The sequence below is a fragment of the Aspergillus neoniger genome (genome assembly GCF_003184625.1).
Source record: "Aspergillus neoniger CBS 115656 unplaced genomic scaffold BO87scaffold_8, whole genome shotgun sequence".
NCBI classification, from domain to species: domain Eukaryota; kingdom Fungi; phylum Ascomycota; class Eurotiomycetes; order Eurotiales; family Aspergillaceae; genus Aspergillus; species Aspergillus neoniger.
In genome coordinates, this window is record NW_020291136.1 from 176,695 (window position 1) to 193,689 (window position 16,995).

Here is a 16,995-nt window from a genome sequence, read left to right on the forward strand (position 1 = left end):
ACAGGAGATCGAATATCACTTCAATTTTGTATATAAATTGGCTCTCTAACAACAGGCTGGTATTATACAGTCTCCCTTATACAGCTCATTTACACTATTTCACTCATCAGGTACCCGTGCCATCCCACTGGGCAGTCTGTCCGCCATAAGGAAATTCAATGACCTATGTTTGAGCAACAAAGTAGATGTCAGCGGACTTAAGCCCACTACATGAACGGGGAAGGAACTAAGAATTACATACCGGGCTGGTGAACGTCCTCCTCTTTCCTCCTCACCACCCAAGAACAATCAGAGCAACAAACCCTGCGAGTACTACACTCACATAATTCATGTCGTGTACCGTGGTCGGCATTCGGAGAGGAAGACAAAAGAACACCAATATGACTGTCACCCAGAGAACAGCAACCGCATTGCAGAAGGGTCCAATATACTTTCCCAATGCGAAAGCTCTTCTCGGAAGCACGGCCTCACGTCCACGAAGCAGCACAATTCCTTGCGGGATAACATAGCAAATGTTAAGTGCAATAATGACTATCGATATAAGGCTGTTGAATGCTGATGCTGAGCCAATGTATATCAGCCCGTATAGGCAGATGAACACACAACAACCCAGTGTGGCGTTCAGCGGCATCTCGTTCGTGATCTTAACGAAGAATGACGAATAAGGAAGACCGCCAGCTCGGGCGAACGTGTATGCAAGTCGTCCCGCTGTCAGTATACAAGTTAATTCGGCCGCGCAATAGAAGAATATAACCCAGGCAGTGAAAAGAGTGGCCACGGCTGGACTGGATGTTGCTTGCAAGTATGCCGTAAAGATGGGGATTGAAGAAGATGCAACGGTAGTAGGATCGTTTGTGCAGAAGAGAATGGTGATTGAGTATGGAATACAGGTTACCATGCCAGTCAGCACGGTAGACATCATCGCCCGGGGGATATTGCGACTTGACTCTGGGACTTCCTTTTCGATGACCAACCGTTAACAGCGAGCTGAAGAACGCAGCCACATGGCAGTAGAAAAACTCACATCGGCTATATGGGTAATGCTATCAACTGTTATGTATGCGTACATGCAAGTCCCAGCGCCTATCATGAAGGCTGTCCCGTCACTCCAGCCTGTATGATTTTCATAGGCAAAGAATACAGTGTGCGCGGACTGTTTGTGACCTTGCATTGCTAACACAGTTATGAAACTGGCGCTGAAGGTGAGCAAGCTGAAGGTGAGGATAGAGTCCTCTATTAAGGGAACAACACGAGGCAAAAAACACACAACCATAGTTGAGAGGAGAACGATCAGAAGATAGATGAGATATATTCGCCAGGCAGCTTCTGTGAAGCTTGGATGGTGGACAGTCACCAGACCGCTGATCATTTGTGCTTCTCAACAGATTATTCACAGATCATACCTAGAAGAATTCATGTGAAAGAAGGAGGGACGACTTACCACAGATTATTCCGTTGGATGTAGACACCGTGCACCAGGAAATCATAGTCAACCAGCCAACAACGAAGGAAACCGCGGCACGGTGCTTGGGCGCCGAAGCCATGAAAGCAAAATGGAATGGCCCTCCGCTAGTGGGAAATGCAGACGCCAACTCTGCAAGGCCAGCAGCTATTGGCGGACAGGATATCAACGCCGCTTTCATGAGTGAGTAGGGCGTGCTTACTTATAAAACAACAAGCTATCGAAGCAACAACAAGGCCAAAGAAAGCCGTCGGGCTCCCTCCCATCACCAAAGGTATCGATAGGATACCCGCGTAACCAGCCCATGAGTTGGTAATGCTGTATCCCAAGGCCAAGGTTGACAAAAAAGAGAATTGACGAGGAAGTTCGGCACGGGCAGTGCCAGGGCTCTCGATATCAGACATCTCGGCAGCTGCGTTCTGAACCCCAGTGGAGAAGAATCAGCAAAGACATCTTTCGTGTCATGATATAGGCAGAACCTAAGGAACACCACATGACTAAATAGATCGTAAGTATACATATAAGGTTCAGTTTAAGTTAGAATAACGACTAGTTACAGGTAATGCACTTACCCGTGGTACGCAACCCGAACTGCAGAGGCAGTTGTCCACCCGCTAACGAACAAAACGGAGGTTATTATGTTCGAAGCATTGAAACTGCCCGCACATCACAGTAAAGATCTTTGAACAGAATGTGGCAGTGATTGACGTGTTTAATGTATTACGTTTGGGTTCGTCGCACGGACAGGCATGCAGCTTACTTTGCCTGCGTATTCCCTATCCCCTTATTGGGAACCGTAAACAGACTGAAGATAAGCCTCCACTCGTTCCTTATAACACGGAGTTCCTAAAGATTTTGGTCATTGTCTTCACGCGGGAATAGAAAATCTCCGAGATCGCACCTCGGAGCTTACCGTCTAGGGCACGTGTACTGTGTGGTGAGATTAACTTCGTAATGTCGCACACTACCTCGACTTATCTTATTCTTGAACTAACAGACGATGAAGGCAAGATATAGGGAATGTTTAATTGGGGTGGATAGTAGTAAATGCATAGACACCGAGATCCAAGAAGCGAGTATCAGATTACAACCCTCACACCAATAGTGAAACTAGAAGACAAACCAAGCCCATCACGCACATAGACTAACCCGTCAACGAAAATCGCGCGACTTCTTCTTCCGTAGAGGCAACATTCCTAACAGTCCAATTCCACAAGTCATCCTGCTTGCTCAGATCATAACTCTCCTCACTCGAGCGGATCTGCTCCCTCCCCTCATAATAAACCCCACTACTCGACGAAATCTCCTTACCACTGGCCAACCAAGCCAACGTAGCCCCCGAAACCTGCGGCAACCTGATATTCGGTGTTCCCAGCAACACACGCAGAAGCGGAATGACGCGAGGGAGAATCACATGCCAGAGAAAGCGCACGATGGTATTCGCTTCACGGACCAGGCCCGTCCCAGGCATGAGACCAGGATCAAACGCAACAACGGTCCACGAATTAAGCCTTGCATCTTTCGACTCATTGAGACGCCGATGCAGCGCGTACACCCAAAGAACATTGGCAAGCTTGCTGGTTGAGTAACGCTGGCGGCCGGGATTCTGGGCTGTGCCTTTGGTCGGGTGAGCGAGCTCCTCCGCACTGGTGTACTTTGCGTCAGGGAGGCCGGTCTTTTGTGCGGGATCGTGTGTGCCGCTGGAGGTAACTACTATCCTTGCTGTGTGGGCGAGGTGGGGGACCAGCAGTGAGAATAATAGAGCGTGGCCGATGTGGTTGATCGCGAAGGTTTTTTCGTATCCGTTTACTGTGTATTCGACGGGTCCGGGGAACTGTAGACCTGCGTTGAGGAGGAGGTACTGGATGGGAGGGTATTTGTTGGTTTCCCATTGTTGGACGAAGGATCGGATCTGGGATAGGTCGGAGAGGTCGAGTCGGAGGTAGTTGACGTTGTTTTGGCCTAGGAGTTTGTTGATAGAGCCGGTGGCATCTTGAGAATCGGATCGAGATGCGATTATTACTTGATAGTTGGGGAACTGGCGCGCGAGTTCTATGGTGCAGTAGTAGCCTAGACCGGCGGTACCTCCGGTGATGAGGATACTGCGTGAATAGGACATGATTGTGGATAGGAGGGATGAGTTTGGTCTCTTTTAGTAACGAGGCGGGCTGATGGCATATTTATGCCCCAATATCTCGGTGTTAGGAACGGAGATATGCAATCCATGCCATTAGAACTATGACCCTTCTAGGGTTGGATGAGGCAGCAATGTTCCGCTTCGGGAATAGCGGGAACGGCACCGTCGATATCTCGAGGCGCCAATCTGGGCCGGCCAGTCATCTATAAGAAGGCTGTCAATGAAAGGATCCAGAGAAAATCGACGCTGCCGTTCCATGCTAGTTTCTCGTGACAGCTGTGGCCGAGATGGGCTTGGATGCAAACATTGTATCTCCGTCTCAGCCGGATGACCCTGACCCGTCCCAGCTGCTGCACTATCTTCCGGATTACGAGGTTGTCATTTGCAGTACCTGCCGATATGCCGTCCAGCCTCATGGGATCTTGCGTCATCTGAAAGAGATTCATCGAATCCTCCGTGGCCGCCGGCGGAAGTATTCTCATTACGTTGCCAGCTTGTGCCTTAGAGAGCCAAACGACGTCGTACCTCCCAGTGGTGCTGATCAGTTTCCGGTCCCACACCTACCGGTCGAGCCCGGTCTTCGATGCCAGGCAGCTGGCTGCATGTATCTATGTGCTTCTAACAAGCGCATGCAGTCCCACTGGAGGACTGTGCATGGACGAAAAGGCGATTGCACCACAGACTGGCGTCCGGTTCCCCTGCAGACTTTCTTCCGTGGCAATCACCTACGGTATTTCACTTCTGTGGGCGCAAAGTCGAATAATGATTTGCCGTACTCTGTCTTCGTGCCACTCACAGCAGAGCTATTAGGAGAAAAGCTCCACGCAGGCCTGGACTCCATGGATTCTGCCCTTCTGGACCACTACCTTCAAGACACATACCATAGTTTAACCACCAACGAAGAAACAGATAGGATATGGCGCTCGATTGTCCCGGGGCTAGCACACCAGAATGTGTTCCTTCTGCATGGCCTGCTAGCCTGCGCAAGCTTGCACAGAGCACACATGAGCTCTGGGCATGCGGACCAGGAAAAGGCATTTCTTCTAAGAGCCTACCACCATCAGGGCATTGCTCTCCCGCAGTTTCGGTACGCTATCAAGCATCCTACGGCGGACAATTGCCATGCCATTCTGGTATTTGCATATCTGCTAGTGGTATATTCTTTTGCCGCTGATCAACCTGGGTGCTCAGACTCAAACTTGAGCGAGGACTCGTTGCTTCTGGTGGATCGGAATGATGGCGAAGGCACCGAGCCTGATAGCATTCTTTGCAACTGGCTATACTTTCTCCGCGCTGGTTGCTCTATGCTGTGTGAGGTATGGGAGCAGTTGAACGAGGGACCCGTCAGAGCACTTTCGGAGGCCTGGGACATTGATCTGGGGGAGGACCCAGACCCCTTATATCTGGAGCTTCTCTTGTCAGTGATCCCAAATGAGGCAACCGCCACACAAAGCGCTAGCGATACAAATGAGACGACTCTCGTTTGGCCCGAAGATGTGACAGCCATTTATCAAGAGGCTGCCATTGTTTTGTGCCGATCATTTGCGTACGTGCGTGCCCACCGCGGATTTCTTACTACCTGGGACGTTCTTCGCATATGGCCCATGGAAGTGTCGCTAGAATACATGGCTCTTCTCCACCAACGGCACCCTGGCGCACTTATCTTGCTAGCGTACTATTGTGTCCTGTTGAAGCATATGGAGAGACACTGGTACTTCGAAGGGCGCGCGGCAATGCTAATTCGCGCCATTCAGAGACACTTGAAGCCGGAGTGGCATATTTTTATCCGGGAGCCATTGCATATGGTTGTAGGAGTACCTGATGGTGGCCATTTCCTTGAGAATATTTAGCTATCTCTACGGGCAAATCGGGGAGCATTCCGTGTCGGACAACGTAGTAGTTTCGGTATTACTTCCACCAGCGGATTATACCGTTCACAGGATGAGCCGCTGAGGAGCCATATGGAAGGTTAGCACATCAGGATTTACCCTCCCGGCGAGTCAATACATCGACTTGGCTTTGACTTCATTATCAATGAGTATACTTGAGAGAATCAATCCAGCCTTTGGTCCAGAATCTCCAGTGCCTGGCACGTGACCGTATTGTCTCACGGAACCATAATCACGTGAGCCCCACGTAAAAAGTCAGCCGAGCAATCACGGACCGCGCCCGACTGACCGCCTTTGATGTCTTTGTGCTGTTTTTTCCTTCCCTTTTTTTTTCTGCCTTCGCCGATAAAGGGAAACTTGAAAACATCCAAGTCAATCTTTTTATTTTCACAGTTTGTAGCGTTTGTGCCAGACAATCATCATGGCTGGTCAAAAATCCAAGCAGGCGAAGCCCGCCAAGGTGTCCAAGAGCAAGGAGACTGTAAGGCAAACCGACCGACATTCTTACTGTATAGATAGGCAATACTGACCAAGTTCATGAATCAACCAGCCTGCTCCTCCCGCTCAACTCGTTGCCGCGATCAGCGCTTTCCTGAGCGAATCTGGTCTGTCCAAGACCAAGGACGCTTTCGCCAAAGAACTCTCCAGCAAGTCGATCGACTCTGATGCGAAGAACGTGCCGTCCCTGCTCGAACTCTACCAGTCCTGGGAAAAGTCCTCCGAGAAGTCCTCCGGTTCTAGCTCTTCGGACAGCGAGAGCGACAGTGAGAGTGAGAGTGGAAGCGAGAGCGATAGCGAGAGCAGTGATAGCAGCTCCGACGAGTCCAGCGATTCTGATGTCGAGATGAACGACAAGTCCGAGTCCGACAGCGACAGCGACTCCGACGAGGAGGAGGAGAAGAAGAAGCCCGCTGCCCCTGCTGCCAAGTCCCAGGGCACCAAGCGCAAGGCCGAGTCCAGCTCCGACGAGTCTGATTCCGAATCTGAGTCTGACGAGGCCCCGAAGTCGAAGAAGACCAAGGTGACTTCCGCCAAGGAGGAGTCTTCTGACTCGGACTCCTCTGACTCTGAATCCGACTCTTCCTCTTCCTCTTCCGAGTCTGAAGTGTCCTCCGACTCCGACTCCTCTAGCGATGACTCCAGCTCCTCTTCTGAGTCTGATTCCGACTCCGGCTCTGATTCGGACTCTGACTCTTCCTCCGACGAGGACGACAAGAAGGCCGACAAGAAGGCCCTGAAGGCTGCTACCAAGACCCCTCTGCCTCCGTCCGACTCTAGCTCCAGCGGCTCTTCCTCGTCTTCTTCCTCCGACTCCGACACCACCGGAACCGTCAGCAACTCCGACTCTGCCGCCAAAGAGCAGTCCCAGTCTGCCCAGACATCCGCATCTAGCAGCGCCAGCCCTGCTCCCGGCAACGCCCCCCAGAAGAAGAAGCACACCGGTGCTCGCCCCACTCCTCTGGCGCAGCTGAGCGAGGGTCCCACCGACCACTACCTCTCGAACGACTACGTTCCCTACGCCTACGCCGAGAAGGCCTGGCAGGATCTGTCGGTCACCCGCGGCAAGGGCTTCACCAAGGAGAAGAACAAGAAGAAGCGCGGCTCTTACCGTGGTGGTCCCATCGACATCTCGGGTGGCAAGTCTTTCAAGTTCGATGACTAGATCCGCGATACTATCTTAGAGATGGAGACCAGTCTCGCCTCTTGATATAGGGGACCACTCAGGCATACCTACAGCTTTTACATGCTCGAAACAAAATGGGTATTCAAAAAGTTCTATTCGCTTATGATTCCATCCATATAGATCTATATGCAGCCTAGATGGGTCATTGAATCATTTTCTACAGCAAGGCGCTACTGGAGCCCGGTCGGATTGCTTTTCTTGCAGCTTTTCTTCTTGCTTTTTGCTTCACGCTTCTTCACCTGTATGTACTATCTACTTGCATCATCTAGATCTTTAGAGATGTCATAAACATGTATTCAGATATCCTTGCTTTTCACTTTTAACCCTAGCCTTTGAAGTAATCGTACATGCCGGTAGGTCGTTAATAGCCTTTTGCTAAGCTCAACTCAACTTTATCCATGCATCCTGCCATGCAATCAGTCCCCAAATCCAGCTAAAGGACCCGTAACCAGTCCAAATGCATAGCTCATGCGAATCTAGTTAAACCAGTCGCCTTTTGAAACGTCTCCAAACAACCCAACACCGGTAAACAACATTCAGTACACACACCACACCATACAAAAGCCCTATTGTCCCTTCCTCTCACTTTTTACCCAACACCCTCTCCATACCACCAACTACTCAACCAGATCATCAACCCGTCTCCACGACCCCGACCTCTCCAACCTCTCCCACCTACGATCCCACCCCGTAACCTCCTCCGCAAGACGATCCTCCATTCCGACGGACCCAAAGGGCTGCTGCTTGCGCAGAGTAATAGAAGATGTGGTATCCTCAGGGCGCTCGTAGCCCGATAACTCAAGAACTTTATCCGCGGCACGGGTGTGCGCAACAGTGCTGTCGAGACCTACGTCGGTAGAGAGCAGGAGTGGCTCCCGGTACCAGTTCTGACAAGGGCCGAGGAGATCATCCGTAGAGGCGAAGTCAAGGCGAACGACGCCGTCCGCGACACCGGTGTAGATGGTTGGTGAAGAGGGGGAGGGCGAACTCATGCTGTAGATTGCGCCGCGGTAGGAACGGGTGTTGTGGCGGCGACGGCCTTGGGTGCGGCTAGATGGTGGGTGGGCGGAGAGGAAGATGGAGATGTCTTTGCGAGGAAAGGTGATGCTATTGTTGGTGGGGGTGAGGGAGAGGTTTGAGAGGCTGTTTACGATTCGTTCGCTGTTGTTGGGAACGGTTGGGGAAGGACGTGCATCGTGGTAGCTGTATGTTTCGTTCTTTGGCATACGCAGGTCAAAGATCTTGACTAGAGCGTCACCGCCGGAGCCGACGACGAAGCGGTCGTGGCCGAAGGGGTGGATGCAGTATATGGGGTTTTGGTCTGTGGTATCACGGTAAACCTTTTCGTATTCGTCGTTTGAACGGATGTCGTGCAGTCTGAGCGTGTTAGCGTAAGGGTGGAATGATGGGGGTGGGGGTGATTGTACCTGACGGCTCTATCGCCCCAGGCTGCGAGGAAGACTTGGCCGGTGGGATCTAGGGGAGAAATGGCGTTGACATTGGGTCTGATGGGCCTATGGAGATTGACTCGCTCGAAGTCCACTAACTCCGCATCGAGCTCACGAATGGGTGATAGACCTTGCGGTGTAATGGTGGAGATAATCACCGCTTCGTGGGCGCTTCCTGTGCCGACTGCGAAGAGTGTAGGTGAAAGGAACTTGTGGTACGTGTGGCGAGAACTTATGCTTGAATCGTCGCCAGTGTCGGCATTGAGACGAGCGAATGGCTGGACTATCTCTTCTCCCGAAGTGGTAGTGAAGAAAGATATCGACCCGTCGCTCAGATGGGCAGATAAGATTGGGTCCTTTCCGTCACTCATATCTGTTCGCTCAATGCCTAGTCCGGAGGTCATGAACCGCTGCTTGTATACATGAGACGCGCTATTAGGGTGGATAGAGAGATGGAATAGCTCTCCGCGCACTCGTGCAACGACTATATGTTCAGTCTCGGGGTCCTTGGAAGGGTGCTCAGGACGTAGAAGATGGACACCACATATGTCATCATGGCTGCTGATGTCGTCGAGATCGTTGAAGACAACCCAGTTCCCCTTCGAATTGGGGCCAGGTTCGGCGATGCGCAAAACTAGTTCGTCTGCCGCGCCCCATGCAAGCACCTCCTTTCGATCGTTCCACGAAGGGCTATTCCAGACTTCATACGAGTCCAGAGCAGGGCGATATCCATGAGTAGGGTTGTCCCCTCGTGTGGAACTATGGGATCCGACCTTGACTGCTTCTGCGGCTGGTACGACGAATCTACCGACAACTGCATGTTTGTCTAATGCTCTTGACCGAGATGTGAGTGCTTGTGCTGCTTCTCTCCAGATTTCGGGAGTTTCCACTCCAGGGAACTTGTTCTCAACAAAGGTTTTAAATATGCGCCAGTCTTGAGCAGCGACAACATGTCGCAAGCGCCAACAGGTCATTGATAGGTTTACCAACGCGCTGGCAGATGGCAAATAGCTTGCAATGAGCTGTATGATTTCCGGGGGAAGCTGTGCAAGCATGTTGAGGGTCAGGATGTCAGATTAAGACTGTCTTATATGCTCAAGTAGATGATTCACAGGGATGACGTAAAAATCTCTGGCGTCACACGTGTCAGTTAAGTGAGTTGCTAAGATTCACGAGGATGCAGAGAAATATTCACACATTTACTGATCTAAACAACGACAAGGGAATGCTCTAGGAAAGGCCAGGTGGTGGTGGTTGCATGAAGGAATCGCCATGGCGATTCAAGACATTGTGCGCCCCGTCCGATCTATCGCCGCGGTAATCTGCAGAGTGCGTGAGGCCATCAACGTGACCCGTGTATCAACATTATTTGGTGTATATAGGTTTTCGAAGCCTGGGAATAGGCTAGTGACAAGTAGACACCCCAAATATAGATTCTAGATGCGATGCTCTGGGAGATGGCACAGAATGCTTGATGTGGATGGTGGAGAAATGTGGCTGGAGAGCCTTATGTCATCCGGCACTTATCTTATCGGCTCCTCGGCTCTTCCTTTGGTACTTATCGGCAATCCAGCCTTTCTGAGTGGTGGAAGCCAATTATCTTCCATGAGGAGTTGGAGAAGCTGGAGATAGACGATGTTACCCCATCATGCGGTGACTCAGGCTCTTCGGCTATATATCTGGGCCTATTCTGGGCTTCGGTATGCCTCTTCCATGTATTCTGGTGCTTGTTTGTTCCTTCTCTGCGTGGCGTACACCTCTACCCTAATCTTGTGGCTCACTTATAGTAGCTCTTTATTGACTATTTGCCTGGTACGCCAGGCATTGGGCTTGCGGAGTTGTCCGAAACTTACTTTGTTGCTCATATGACATCTTGTGGGTTTCGGAATCTTTTCAACTCGGCGTTGAGGAGATTAACATCCTCCACTTGTGCATCAGCTCAAACATCTATATCTTGAAGCACCAGGCAACATGGCGGTCTCTGCCGTTACTCTCGCGGCAACCAGCTTTTGTATCCTACTACTGGCCTACAAACTGATTATATACCCAGTCTTTCTCTCCCCATTGTCGAAGATACCCAATGCACACTGGTCAGCTCCAATCTCGCCAGTATGGATTATCTGGAGACGGTATAGGGCACAGAATAACCGGACCATCCAATTCGCACATGAAAGACTAGGACCTATTGTCCGGCTTGCACCATCGGAAGTCTCCGTCAACTGCGTCGATGGGGGCATCAAATCTATCTACACGGGTGGATATGAGAAACACGAATGGTACCCTCGTGTCTTTGGCTCTTTTGGGTAAGCGTAGCCCCAACAGTGAGTGCATGCGACGACTATATTGACATGTATAATCTGCACAATGGTAGAACCGTTAGCATGTTCACCATGACAAACAACAAATCCCACTCCACCCGCAAAAGGATGTTGTCCAACATCTACAGCAAGTCATTCTTGCAGTCCTCGCCCCATATCCACCTCATCTCCGAGACCATCCTGCTCGATCGTCTCCTCCCCATCATCCAGGATGCCGCCTCCTCAGACTCGCCCATTGAAATGCACGACCTCGACCAGGGCATCACAATGGACTTTGTCTCCGCCTACCTCTACGGCCTAGCCAACGGGACCAATTTCCTTCAGGACGAATCTTTCCGGCGCAAGACCCTCCGCCTTTACCAAAGCAGAAAGCCCTTCGAATTCTACCACCAAGAAGTCCCAAGCCTCGTATCATGGGCCAAGCGTCTCGGCCTCCGCTTAACCCCCAAATGGTGCGACGAAGCCAACGAAGTCCTCGACGCCTGGGGTCTATCCTTCTGCGACAAAGCAGACGAATGCCTCAGCTCGACCCAGCTCAACACAGAACCCATGGTCTACAAGCAACTCAAGCAAAGCATATCCAAACAGCTCCCGCCCAAAGAATCATCATCCTACCCCAAGCTCATCGAGCAACAACGCCTCGACATCGCCTGCGAACTCTACGACCACCTCACAGCCGGCCACGAAACCAGCGCTGTAGCCCTGACCTACCTCTTCTGGGAACTCTCCAAGCACCCGGACCTCCAGTCCTCTCTCCGCAAGGAGCTCCACACCCTAGAACCTAAGATCCTGTACCCCCGTCCATCATCCTCTCGAGACCTCCCCACCCCCAAATCCATCGACTCCCTACCGCTCCTCGACGCCATCGTAACAGAGACCCTACGCCTGCATGCCCCAATCCCCGGTATCCAGCCCCGAGTCACCCCGTCCTCTGGATGCACGCTAGTCGGGTATAGCGATATCCCCGGGAACACGCGGGTCAGTGCGCAGGCGTACTCGCTTCATCGCAATCCGGAAGTCTTTCCGGAGCCGGAGACGTGGCAGCCGAAGCGGTGGCTGAAGGATTGTAATTCGTTGCAGGAGTTGGAGGAAAGAAGACGCTGGTTTTGGGCGTTTGGGAGTGGGGGGAGAATGTGCGTGGGAAGTAATTTGGCTTTGCAGGGTATGTATACCTTTCATGGAGTGGTTCATGAGATGAAGCTGACCAGTTATTTTACAGAAATGAAATTGGTAGTCGCGGCTATCTATACCAATTATACGACGGCTATAATCGACGATGAGGATATTGAGGCTATCGATGCGTACACGGTTAAGCCGAGGGGGGAGAAGCTGGTCTTGAAGTTTGAGTCTGTTGCGTAGGTTCCATGTTTTCCTTCTGGTAGCTATTCTAGTATATAGTTTATGATTTCCTGTACTTCTTCACTATTCTTCTGCAAATCCATTATTGAAATTTACAGAGTATTATACGATACGACCAAAAGAAATCGAAAATGATTGATAACATACAACATCCACATAATAATATACAAAAAGAACCCTCCCACCTACCCTCAACACAGAATCAGAACTGATGTGGTAGGTAGTAGCATATTACAAGCCCAAAACTCCAAAATAATAAAAAATATTTTCTCTCTCCCCCTCCGCGAAGAAGTTCTTCACTTCCATACCACCACACCCTCTACTCATCCATCATATCAGGCCAGACAAGACAAGAGCGAAAGTTCGACGACAGTAGGTAGTAGGTGAATCGTATGCCCGTATGCAACCGCTCGAAAAAAGGTTTTGAATCACACGCAAATAATGTAGTGTATATATGGTTTGGCAATTTAACCCAACACACCGTCCTTCTTCTTGGGACCGACGACCTTGGGGAACATTCTCATGAGGTGGTAGTTGATGGGGTTGCGCTTCTGGGACTTGGGTTTCTATTTGGTGGGAAAGGTATGATTAGCACAGTCCAGAGCCCATATACAATCCAGAATCGAGATGATTCCACCGGAGGAGAGTGATAAAGAGTGGAGGGAAACGTACAGGAGCATCCATGCAAGATCTCAATTGTTGTTCGAGAACGGCGCATCCCTCGTGGGTGTAGCCCTGGGATGCCCAGCAGCCTGATCGAATTCATATAATATTAGCCATATGCTTTAAACCACACCGATCTCCCTAGGGAATGTTGCATAACTCACTCAGCATAGACGACATCACCGCAACGCAGGTATTCGGCTCATTGGTGTTCGGACGCCGGACGCGCAGGTGAGGGATGGACTGCAGACGGACCGGGTTAAGGCGGGTAGAGACAGCTTTCGCGGGCATGGTTGCAATCGGTATCTTTGAATTCTCTCAAAAACAAAGATATAAGGAAGGGAGGGGGGGAGATAGCGACAACGGCAGCCGAGTGACGATGCGGACAAACCAAAAGTTGACTGAAGGCTTCGGAGGTGCCAAGACTTTTTCGGCGATTTGCCCGCCGCGGAAGTTGTCTGGCTGATGTAATCACCGCGGCGAGTTCACGCTGATAACTAACCTGGTTTGCCTCTGCTTCTTCAGCTTTTACTATATTGGAAGATTGCTTTTGAAACGCTGATCGGAGACAGAAATGAGCAGAAGGCATGTGAGCGCTTTTTACACTAATACGGTCACTCCGGTATGTGCGCCGAGACGTCAGGTTATACCCTCATCGAGATGCTTCTCTGTGGGGAGCGTGCGGCGAACTGCGGTGGGTTCGAAGCCGGGCGAGCAGCATGAGAATACCAAGTCACAGGATGAATCGAAGAAAGAAGAGGAGCAGGGAGCTATGGCGCGGCGATTGTCGGAAATGACAGAGCAGGCTGTGCTGGAAGGAGGCCGGTCCGCGCAGAGAAACATGCAACAGGCGGGGTTCTCGGACGAGCTGAAGCAACAGCTGGAGGAGAGGGTGGCGGCGGCGGCTTTCAAGAATGAGTACGCGGCCGCGCACTCTATCGCTGATATGCCGGTATGCTTGCTATATATGTATTACAGTTCCGATGGCAATCGGTTACTGACAAGACCCAGTCAAGCGCAGGTCAAGGAACACGAGATATCGCAAGCGCTCAGGCATGGACCGGAACAGAAACCACCCACGACATCACATTACGAATGTTGGACGACTCCAAGAAACGCATACGCACACCATACAAGATCCCCCAGCCAAACCCGGTCGACATGCGAATCAGCCCGAAGCCCAAAGATTCCACTGGCGTGCGTCTAGCGAAAGCCCGAGAGCGCACGGCAACATATTCTTTGAGCCAGAGTGAGGGGATCTCTGAGGACGAACGCGAAGCTATGCGCCGAGAGATGCGGGAACGGTTCTCCCCGGGGGCACGACCTATGCCGGCCACGTTGCAGGGGTTATCGGCGCTTGCGAACGAGCGGATCGAGGATGCGATGGCGCGCGGTCAGTTCAACAGGATAAAGAGGGGCAAGGGTGTGAATACGGAGACGGATCACCGAGCCAATAGTCCATTCATCGATACGACCGAGTACTTCATGAACAAGATGATTCAGAAGCAGGAGATCGTGCCGCCGTGGATCGAGAAACAACAGGACCTAGCTAGGGAGGTTGATCGGTTCCGATCACGCTTGAGAGCGGAGTGGCGACGACATGCAGCCCGGCTGATCGCCAGCGAAGGAGGGTCTCTGGATGTGCAGATGAGACGGGCAGATGCATATGCCGCAGCGGAGGCTCGACTGGCAGAAAGGGCCAAGATAGAGAAGATGTTCCGCGAGAGCGATACAGCGAGTGATGCTGGAGGGCTGGACTCTTCAGACGGAGCCACGCAGAGCTCAGACAGTGCGGTCACAGAGCCACAAGAGGATAAAGAGCCTTTGCCCTATGTTACGCCTCTGCGTGATCCGCAATATATGAACACGGAGCGTTCGTTTCTTGAACTGACGATCAAGAATCTCAATGCACTTACTCGGACTTACAATCTTCAGGCTCCTCCAGTGGCACAGAAGCCATACCTCAACCTTGAGCGTGAGCTAGCTGCATGTTATGCGGAAGTGGCTCCAAGCTTGGCGGAGGAAATCAAGCGGCGTGCAACTGAACGCGCTCGTCCAAGGAATTCGGGGCCTCAAGCGGCGAACATTCTGGAGTCTCTGAGCACATCGAGTAAGGTGCGTGTATATGAGGAGGATCAGGCCAAGGGCTATGGGTTCAAAGAATTCTGGCGGGACCTTTTCTCGAAGAAGAAATAGACAGTCAGAGACCTTGTATATAATAAAGATGATGCGCTGTGTATGATACTACCTGCATAATAGATACTATGAATGATTCCTATGGCCAAAAGACAAGGTATCTATCTAACGCGACGTTATCCATTCCAGCTAACAATATCCCGCTATCTCAACCAATACCGAGCATCAAAGCCCCCCTATCGACACATACTGCCAGACTGCTACTCATAAATGTCATCACAGCATCATCGTCAACAACTCCATCCAACCTAAGTTTTCAACGGTGACGGCGCCAATTTCTTAACCTGTACCTCAAGCGCCACACCGCGTACAACCCAAAAATCCAGACGACCGCCAACAACACATCAATCGCTGTCTCGAGAATCCTCAGTACCAATAATATTTGACCATACCACCAGGACTGCATCGCGTGATGTACAAGATAAAGTCCCAGTAGCCAAGAAGCAAAGCTGCATACGAGTGCGACTGTTGAGACGAGGAGAGCATCTCTAAACCAGTCTTCCCTCGTCGAGTGGGATATTCCGTCTGGTGTGCGAAGTACCCGATGCAAAGGCACCTTCATTCCATACCAAGCGCTAGCGTAGCAGAACATGATGAATATCATTAGTAGTACGGCGCCCAGCTCATCGCGTGTGCTTCTCCGCGGCGAGTTGGCCAGTGCGCGCTTTGTGATTGTGGTGTTGGTCTCGAACGACCGCTTGAGTAGTGATGTGTTTCGGTTTGATGGTGTTGTTAAGTCGGACCAGGGGACATTGAAATGGCCTTGGGGCCCCGCTGCTTGGGCCATATCAGAATGAGTGATGGGGATGATGCTGCGCAGGTAGGTCTCGGTATTTGTGGAAAGAACTCTTTGTCTAGCGCTGGAATAGTATGTTCTTTAGGTATTATGGATATTGAATAATAACGCGGGTGTGGCTATGTTTCAACGATGGGACATCGAGCGATGGCATGATGGTAGAGATGTGGTCCCTGTCGCAGTCGCATATGCACCGAACGCACATTTCTGGCCATCATGGGGAGTAGCCAACGAGTTGCGCCTTCCGGATATGAGCTGAGCATGGGAACTGGGAAGAAGTAGGACTACGCAGATGACGATGCTGCCCCAAACAATAGATACAGGCTATATGGCATTATTTATCACCACTATAGCTTCAGTCAGTTGACATCGCCTAGTCCCTCTGGACATGTGGCGAGCTATTGATTCTTGTGCTCAACTGTCAATGCTAGATCCAGAGCCTTGGATAGCTAGTACGCCAACGTCCCACTATTACCTGAGCCCTATATTGAGGACGAATAGTGTCCACGGGGGGATGGTGTGCGAGGGGAGAGAGAGGAAGAAGGGGAAGTGAGATAGTCTCTAAAACTCTCGGTAGGATGATAACCTCGTTTTCATTCTTGATCTAACAACCGTCACGAGTGTCCTTGTTAACTTTTGATGAAGAGCATACTCTAAGTGCACTCTTAGAGGTCATCTATACGAAAGTGACCCCATACTATACATCTGGTTGACTGAAACATGCGTTCAACATGTCGCAAGACCAGTAGCCCACTCAGCTTCAATACAAAACACAAAAGAACCAATGGCAATGATTTGTAATATCCTTGTTACCAGTCAGAGCAAGTTCAGAAACTACTCAGTGGAGAACATCTCGTCAGCAACATGAAGCTGCCGTTGCAATTCGCACGTCCACGGGCTGGTCAAACTGACAATCAACCATCGAGTGGTGATTATTCGCGTTTAGCATGGGCCTTTAGGTTTGCTAGAATCCATTCTCAAAGCAGCCTGTCTGATAAGGTAGTCAGCGGAAATGACTCGGACTTGGTTAAATCAGCTGTGAC

The 16,995-nt window shown here is 51.0% G+C and overlaps 9 protein-coding genes across 9 annotated transcripts; 4 read left to right on the forward strand and 5 right to left on the reverse strand.

The window, feature by feature from the left end:
• Positions 1 to 238: 238 nt before the first annotated feature.
• Positions 239 to 2,164, reverse strand: BO87DRAFT_452547 (putative GABA permease). Its single transcript, XM_025628508.1, has 5 exons — positions 2,035 to 2,164; positions 1,674 to 1,959; positions 1,442 to 1,609; positions 1,025 to 1,374; positions 239 to 958 (listed from the first exon to the last, which is right to left on the reverse strand). The coding sequence occupies exons 2-5, from the start codon at positions 1,864 to 1,866 to the stop codon at positions 272 to 274; spliced, it is 1,398 nt and encodes a 465-aa protein (XP_025482095.1). The 5' UTR covers positions 1,867 to 1,959; positions 2,035 to 2,164; the 3' UTR covers positions 239 to 271.
• A 356-nt stretch (positions 2,165 to 2,520) lies between these two features.
• Positions 2,521 to 3,661, reverse strand: BO87DRAFT_374298 (short-chain dehydrogenase). The gene has a single exon (XM_025622754.1). It carries the CDS (start codon positions 3,579 to 3,581, stop codon positions 2,607 to 2,609), a length of 975 nt encoding a protein of 324 aa, XP_025482096.1. The 5' UTR covers positions 3,582 to 3,661; the 3' UTR covers positions 2,521 to 2,606.
• A 172-nt stretch (positions 3,662 to 3,833) lies between these two features.
• BO87DRAFT_374299 (uncharacterized protein) lies at positions 3,834 to 5,695 on the forward strand. The gene has a single exon (XM_025622755.1). The coding sequence runs from the start codon at positions 3,887 to 3,889 to the stop codon at positions 5,447 to 5,449; it is 1,563 nt and encodes a 520-aa protein (XP_025482097.1). The 5' UTR covers positions 3,834 to 3,886; the 3' UTR covers positions 5,450 to 5,695.
• Positions 5,696 to 5,839: 144 nt separating this feature from the next.
• BO87DRAFT_374300 (nucleolar and coiled-body phosphoprotein 1 family protein) lies at positions 5,840 to 7,477 on the forward strand. Its single transcript, XM_025622756.1, has 2 exons — positions 5,840 to 5,969; positions 6,039 to 7,477. Exons 1-2 carry the CDS (start codon positions 5,910 to 5,912, stop codon positions 7,149 to 7,151), a joined length of 1,173 nt encoding a protein of 390 aa, XP_025482098.1. The 5' UTR covers positions 5,840 to 5,909; the 3' UTR covers positions 7,152 to 7,477.
• Positions 7,478 to 7,480: 3 nt separating this feature from the next.
• Positions 7,481 to 9,872, reverse strand: BO87DRAFT_404912 (F-box/WD repeat-containing protein). The gene is made up of 3 exons (XM_025625904.1): positions 9,818 to 9,872; positions 8,600 to 9,751; positions 7,481 to 8,549 (listed from the first exon to the last, which is right to left on the reverse strand). Exons 2-3 carry the CDS (start codon positions 9,673 to 9,675, stop codon positions 7,790 to 7,792), a joined length of 1,836 nt encoding a protein of 611 aa, XP_025482099.1. The 5' UTR covers positions 9,676 to 9,751; positions 9,818 to 9,872; the 3' UTR covers positions 7,481 to 7,789.
• A 434-nt stretch (positions 9,873 to 10,306) lies between these two features.
• BO87DRAFT_329543 (cytochrome P450) lies at positions 10,307 to 12,372 on the forward strand. Its single transcript, XM_025620263.1, has 3 exons — positions 10,307 to 10,923; positions 10,992 to 12,100; positions 12,158 to 12,372. The coding sequence occupies exons 1-3, from the start codon at positions 10,592 to 10,594 to the stop codon at positions 12,295 to 12,297; spliced, it is 1,581 nt and encodes a 526-aa protein (XP_025482100.1). The 5' UTR covers positions 10,307 to 10,591; the 3' UTR covers positions 12,298 to 12,372.
• Positions 12,373 to 12,416: 44 nt separating this feature from the next.
• BO87DRAFT_456961 (mitochondrial 37S ribosomal protein mS37) lies at positions 12,417 to 13,345 on the reverse strand. Its single transcript, XM_025628765.1, has 3 exons — positions 13,125 to 13,345; positions 12,970 to 13,049; positions 12,417 to 12,863 (listed from the first exon to the last, which is right to left on the reverse strand). The coding sequence occupies exons 1-3, from the start codon at positions 13,249 to 13,251 to the stop codon at positions 12,765 to 12,767; spliced, it is 306 nt and encodes a 101-aa protein (XP_025482101.1). The 5' UTR covers positions 13,252 to 13,345; the 3' UTR covers positions 12,417 to 12,764.
• A 126-nt stretch (positions 13,346 to 13,471) lies between these two features.
• Positions 13,472 to 15,242, forward strand: BO87DRAFT_413986 (DnaJ family domain-containing protein). The gene is made up of 2 exons (XM_025626604.1): positions 13,472 to 13,912; positions 13,972 to 15,242. Exons 1-2 carry the CDS (start codon positions 13,535 to 13,537, stop codon positions 15,154 to 15,156), a joined length of 1,563 nt encoding a protein of 520 aa, XP_025482102.1. The 5' UTR covers positions 13,472 to 13,534; the 3' UTR covers positions 15,157 to 15,242.
• Positions 15,243 to 15,284: 42 nt separating this feature from the next.
• BO87DRAFT_226882 (uncharacterized protein) lies at positions 15,285 to 16,110 on the reverse strand. Its single transcript, XM_025618728.1, has one exon. It carries the CDS (start codon positions 15,941 to 15,943, stop codon positions 15,413 to 15,415), a length of 531 nt encoding a protein of 176 aa, XP_025482103.1. The 5' UTR covers positions 15,944 to 16,110; the 3' UTR covers positions 15,285 to 15,412.
• Between the last annotated feature and the right edge of the window lie 885 nt (positions 16,111 to 16,995).

Excerpts from the sequence above, each read along its gene's own strand:
- BO87DRAFT_404912 (XM_025625904.1), bottom strand. The coding sequence starts at position 9,675 with ATGCTTGCACAGCTTCCCCCGGAAATCATACAGCTCATTGCAAGCTAT. Across the intron at positions 8,550-8,599 it reads TGGGGCGATAGAGCCGTCAG|ACTGCACGACATCCGTTCAA; the intron begins GTACAATCACCC and ends TAACACGCTCAG.
- BO87DRAFT_374300 (XM_025622756.1), top strand. The coding sequence starts at position 5,910 with ATGGCTGGTCAAAAATCCAAGCAGGCGAAGCCCGCCAAGGTGTCCAAG. Across the intron at positions 5,970-6,038 it reads TGTCCAAGAGCAAGGAGACT|CCTGCTCCTCCCGCTCAACT; the intron begins GTAAGGCAAACC and ends TGAATCAACCAG.
- BO87DRAFT_374299 (XM_025622755.1), top strand. The coding sequence starts at position 3,887 with ATGGGCTTGGATGCAAACATTGTATCTCCGTCTCAGCCGGATGACCCT.
- BO87DRAFT_374298 (XM_025622754.1), bottom strand. The coding sequence starts at position 3,581 with ATGTCCTATTCACGCAGTATCCTCATCACCGGAGGTACCGCCGGTCTA.
- BO87DRAFT_329543 (XM_025620263.1), top strand. The coding sequence starts at position 10,592 with ATGGCGGTCTCTGCCGTTACTCTCGCGGCAACCAGCTTTTGTATCCTA. Across the intron at positions 10,924-10,991 it reads CGTGTCTTTGGCTCTTTTGG|AACCGTTAGCATGTTCACCA; the intron begins GTAAGCGTAGCC and ends GCACAATGGTAG. Across the intron at positions 12,101-12,157 it reads AAGTAATTTGGCTTTGCAGG|AAATGAAATTGGTAGTCGCG; the intron begins GTATGTATACCT and ends GTTATTTTACAG.
- BO87DRAFT_226882 (XM_025618728.1), bottom strand. The coding sequence starts at position 15,943 with ATGGCCCAAGCAGCGGGGCCCCAAGGCCATTTCAATGTCCCCTGGTCC.
- BO87DRAFT_413986 (XM_025626604.1), top strand. The coding sequence starts at position 13,535 with ATGAGCAGAAGGCATGTGAGCGCTTTTTACACTAATACGGTCACTCCG. Across the intron at positions 13,913-13,971 it reads ACTCTATCGCTGATATGCCG|TCAAGCGCAGGTCAAGGAAC; the intron begins GTATGCTTGCTA and ends GACAAGACCCAG.
- BO87DRAFT_452547 (XM_025628508.1), bottom strand. The coding sequence starts at position 1,866 with ATGTCTGATATCGAGAGCCCTGGCACTGCCCGTGCCGAACTTCCTCGT. Across the intron at positions 1,610-1,673 it reads TGTTGCTTCGATAGCTTGTT|CTGCTGGCCTTGCAGAGTTG; the intron begins GTTTTATAAGTA and ends GTCCGCCAATAG. Across the intron at positions 959-1,024 it reads GCATTACCCATATAGCCGAT|GAAGTCCCAGAGTCAAGTCG; the intron begins GTGAGTTTTTCT and ends GTCATCGAAAAG.
- BO87DRAFT_456961 (XM_025628765.1), bottom strand. The coding sequence starts at position 13,251 with ATGCCCGCGAAAGCTGTCTCTACCCGCCTTAACCCGGTCCGTCTGCAG. Across the intron at positions 13,050-13,124 it reads GGTGATGTCGTCTATGCTGA|GCTGCTGGGCATCCCAGGGC; the intron begins GTGAGTTATGCA and ends GAATTCGATCAG. Across the intron at positions 12,864-12,969 it reads GATCTTGCATGGATGCTCCT|AAACCCAAGTCCCAGAAGCG; the intron begins GTACGTTTCCCT and ends CCCACCAAATAG.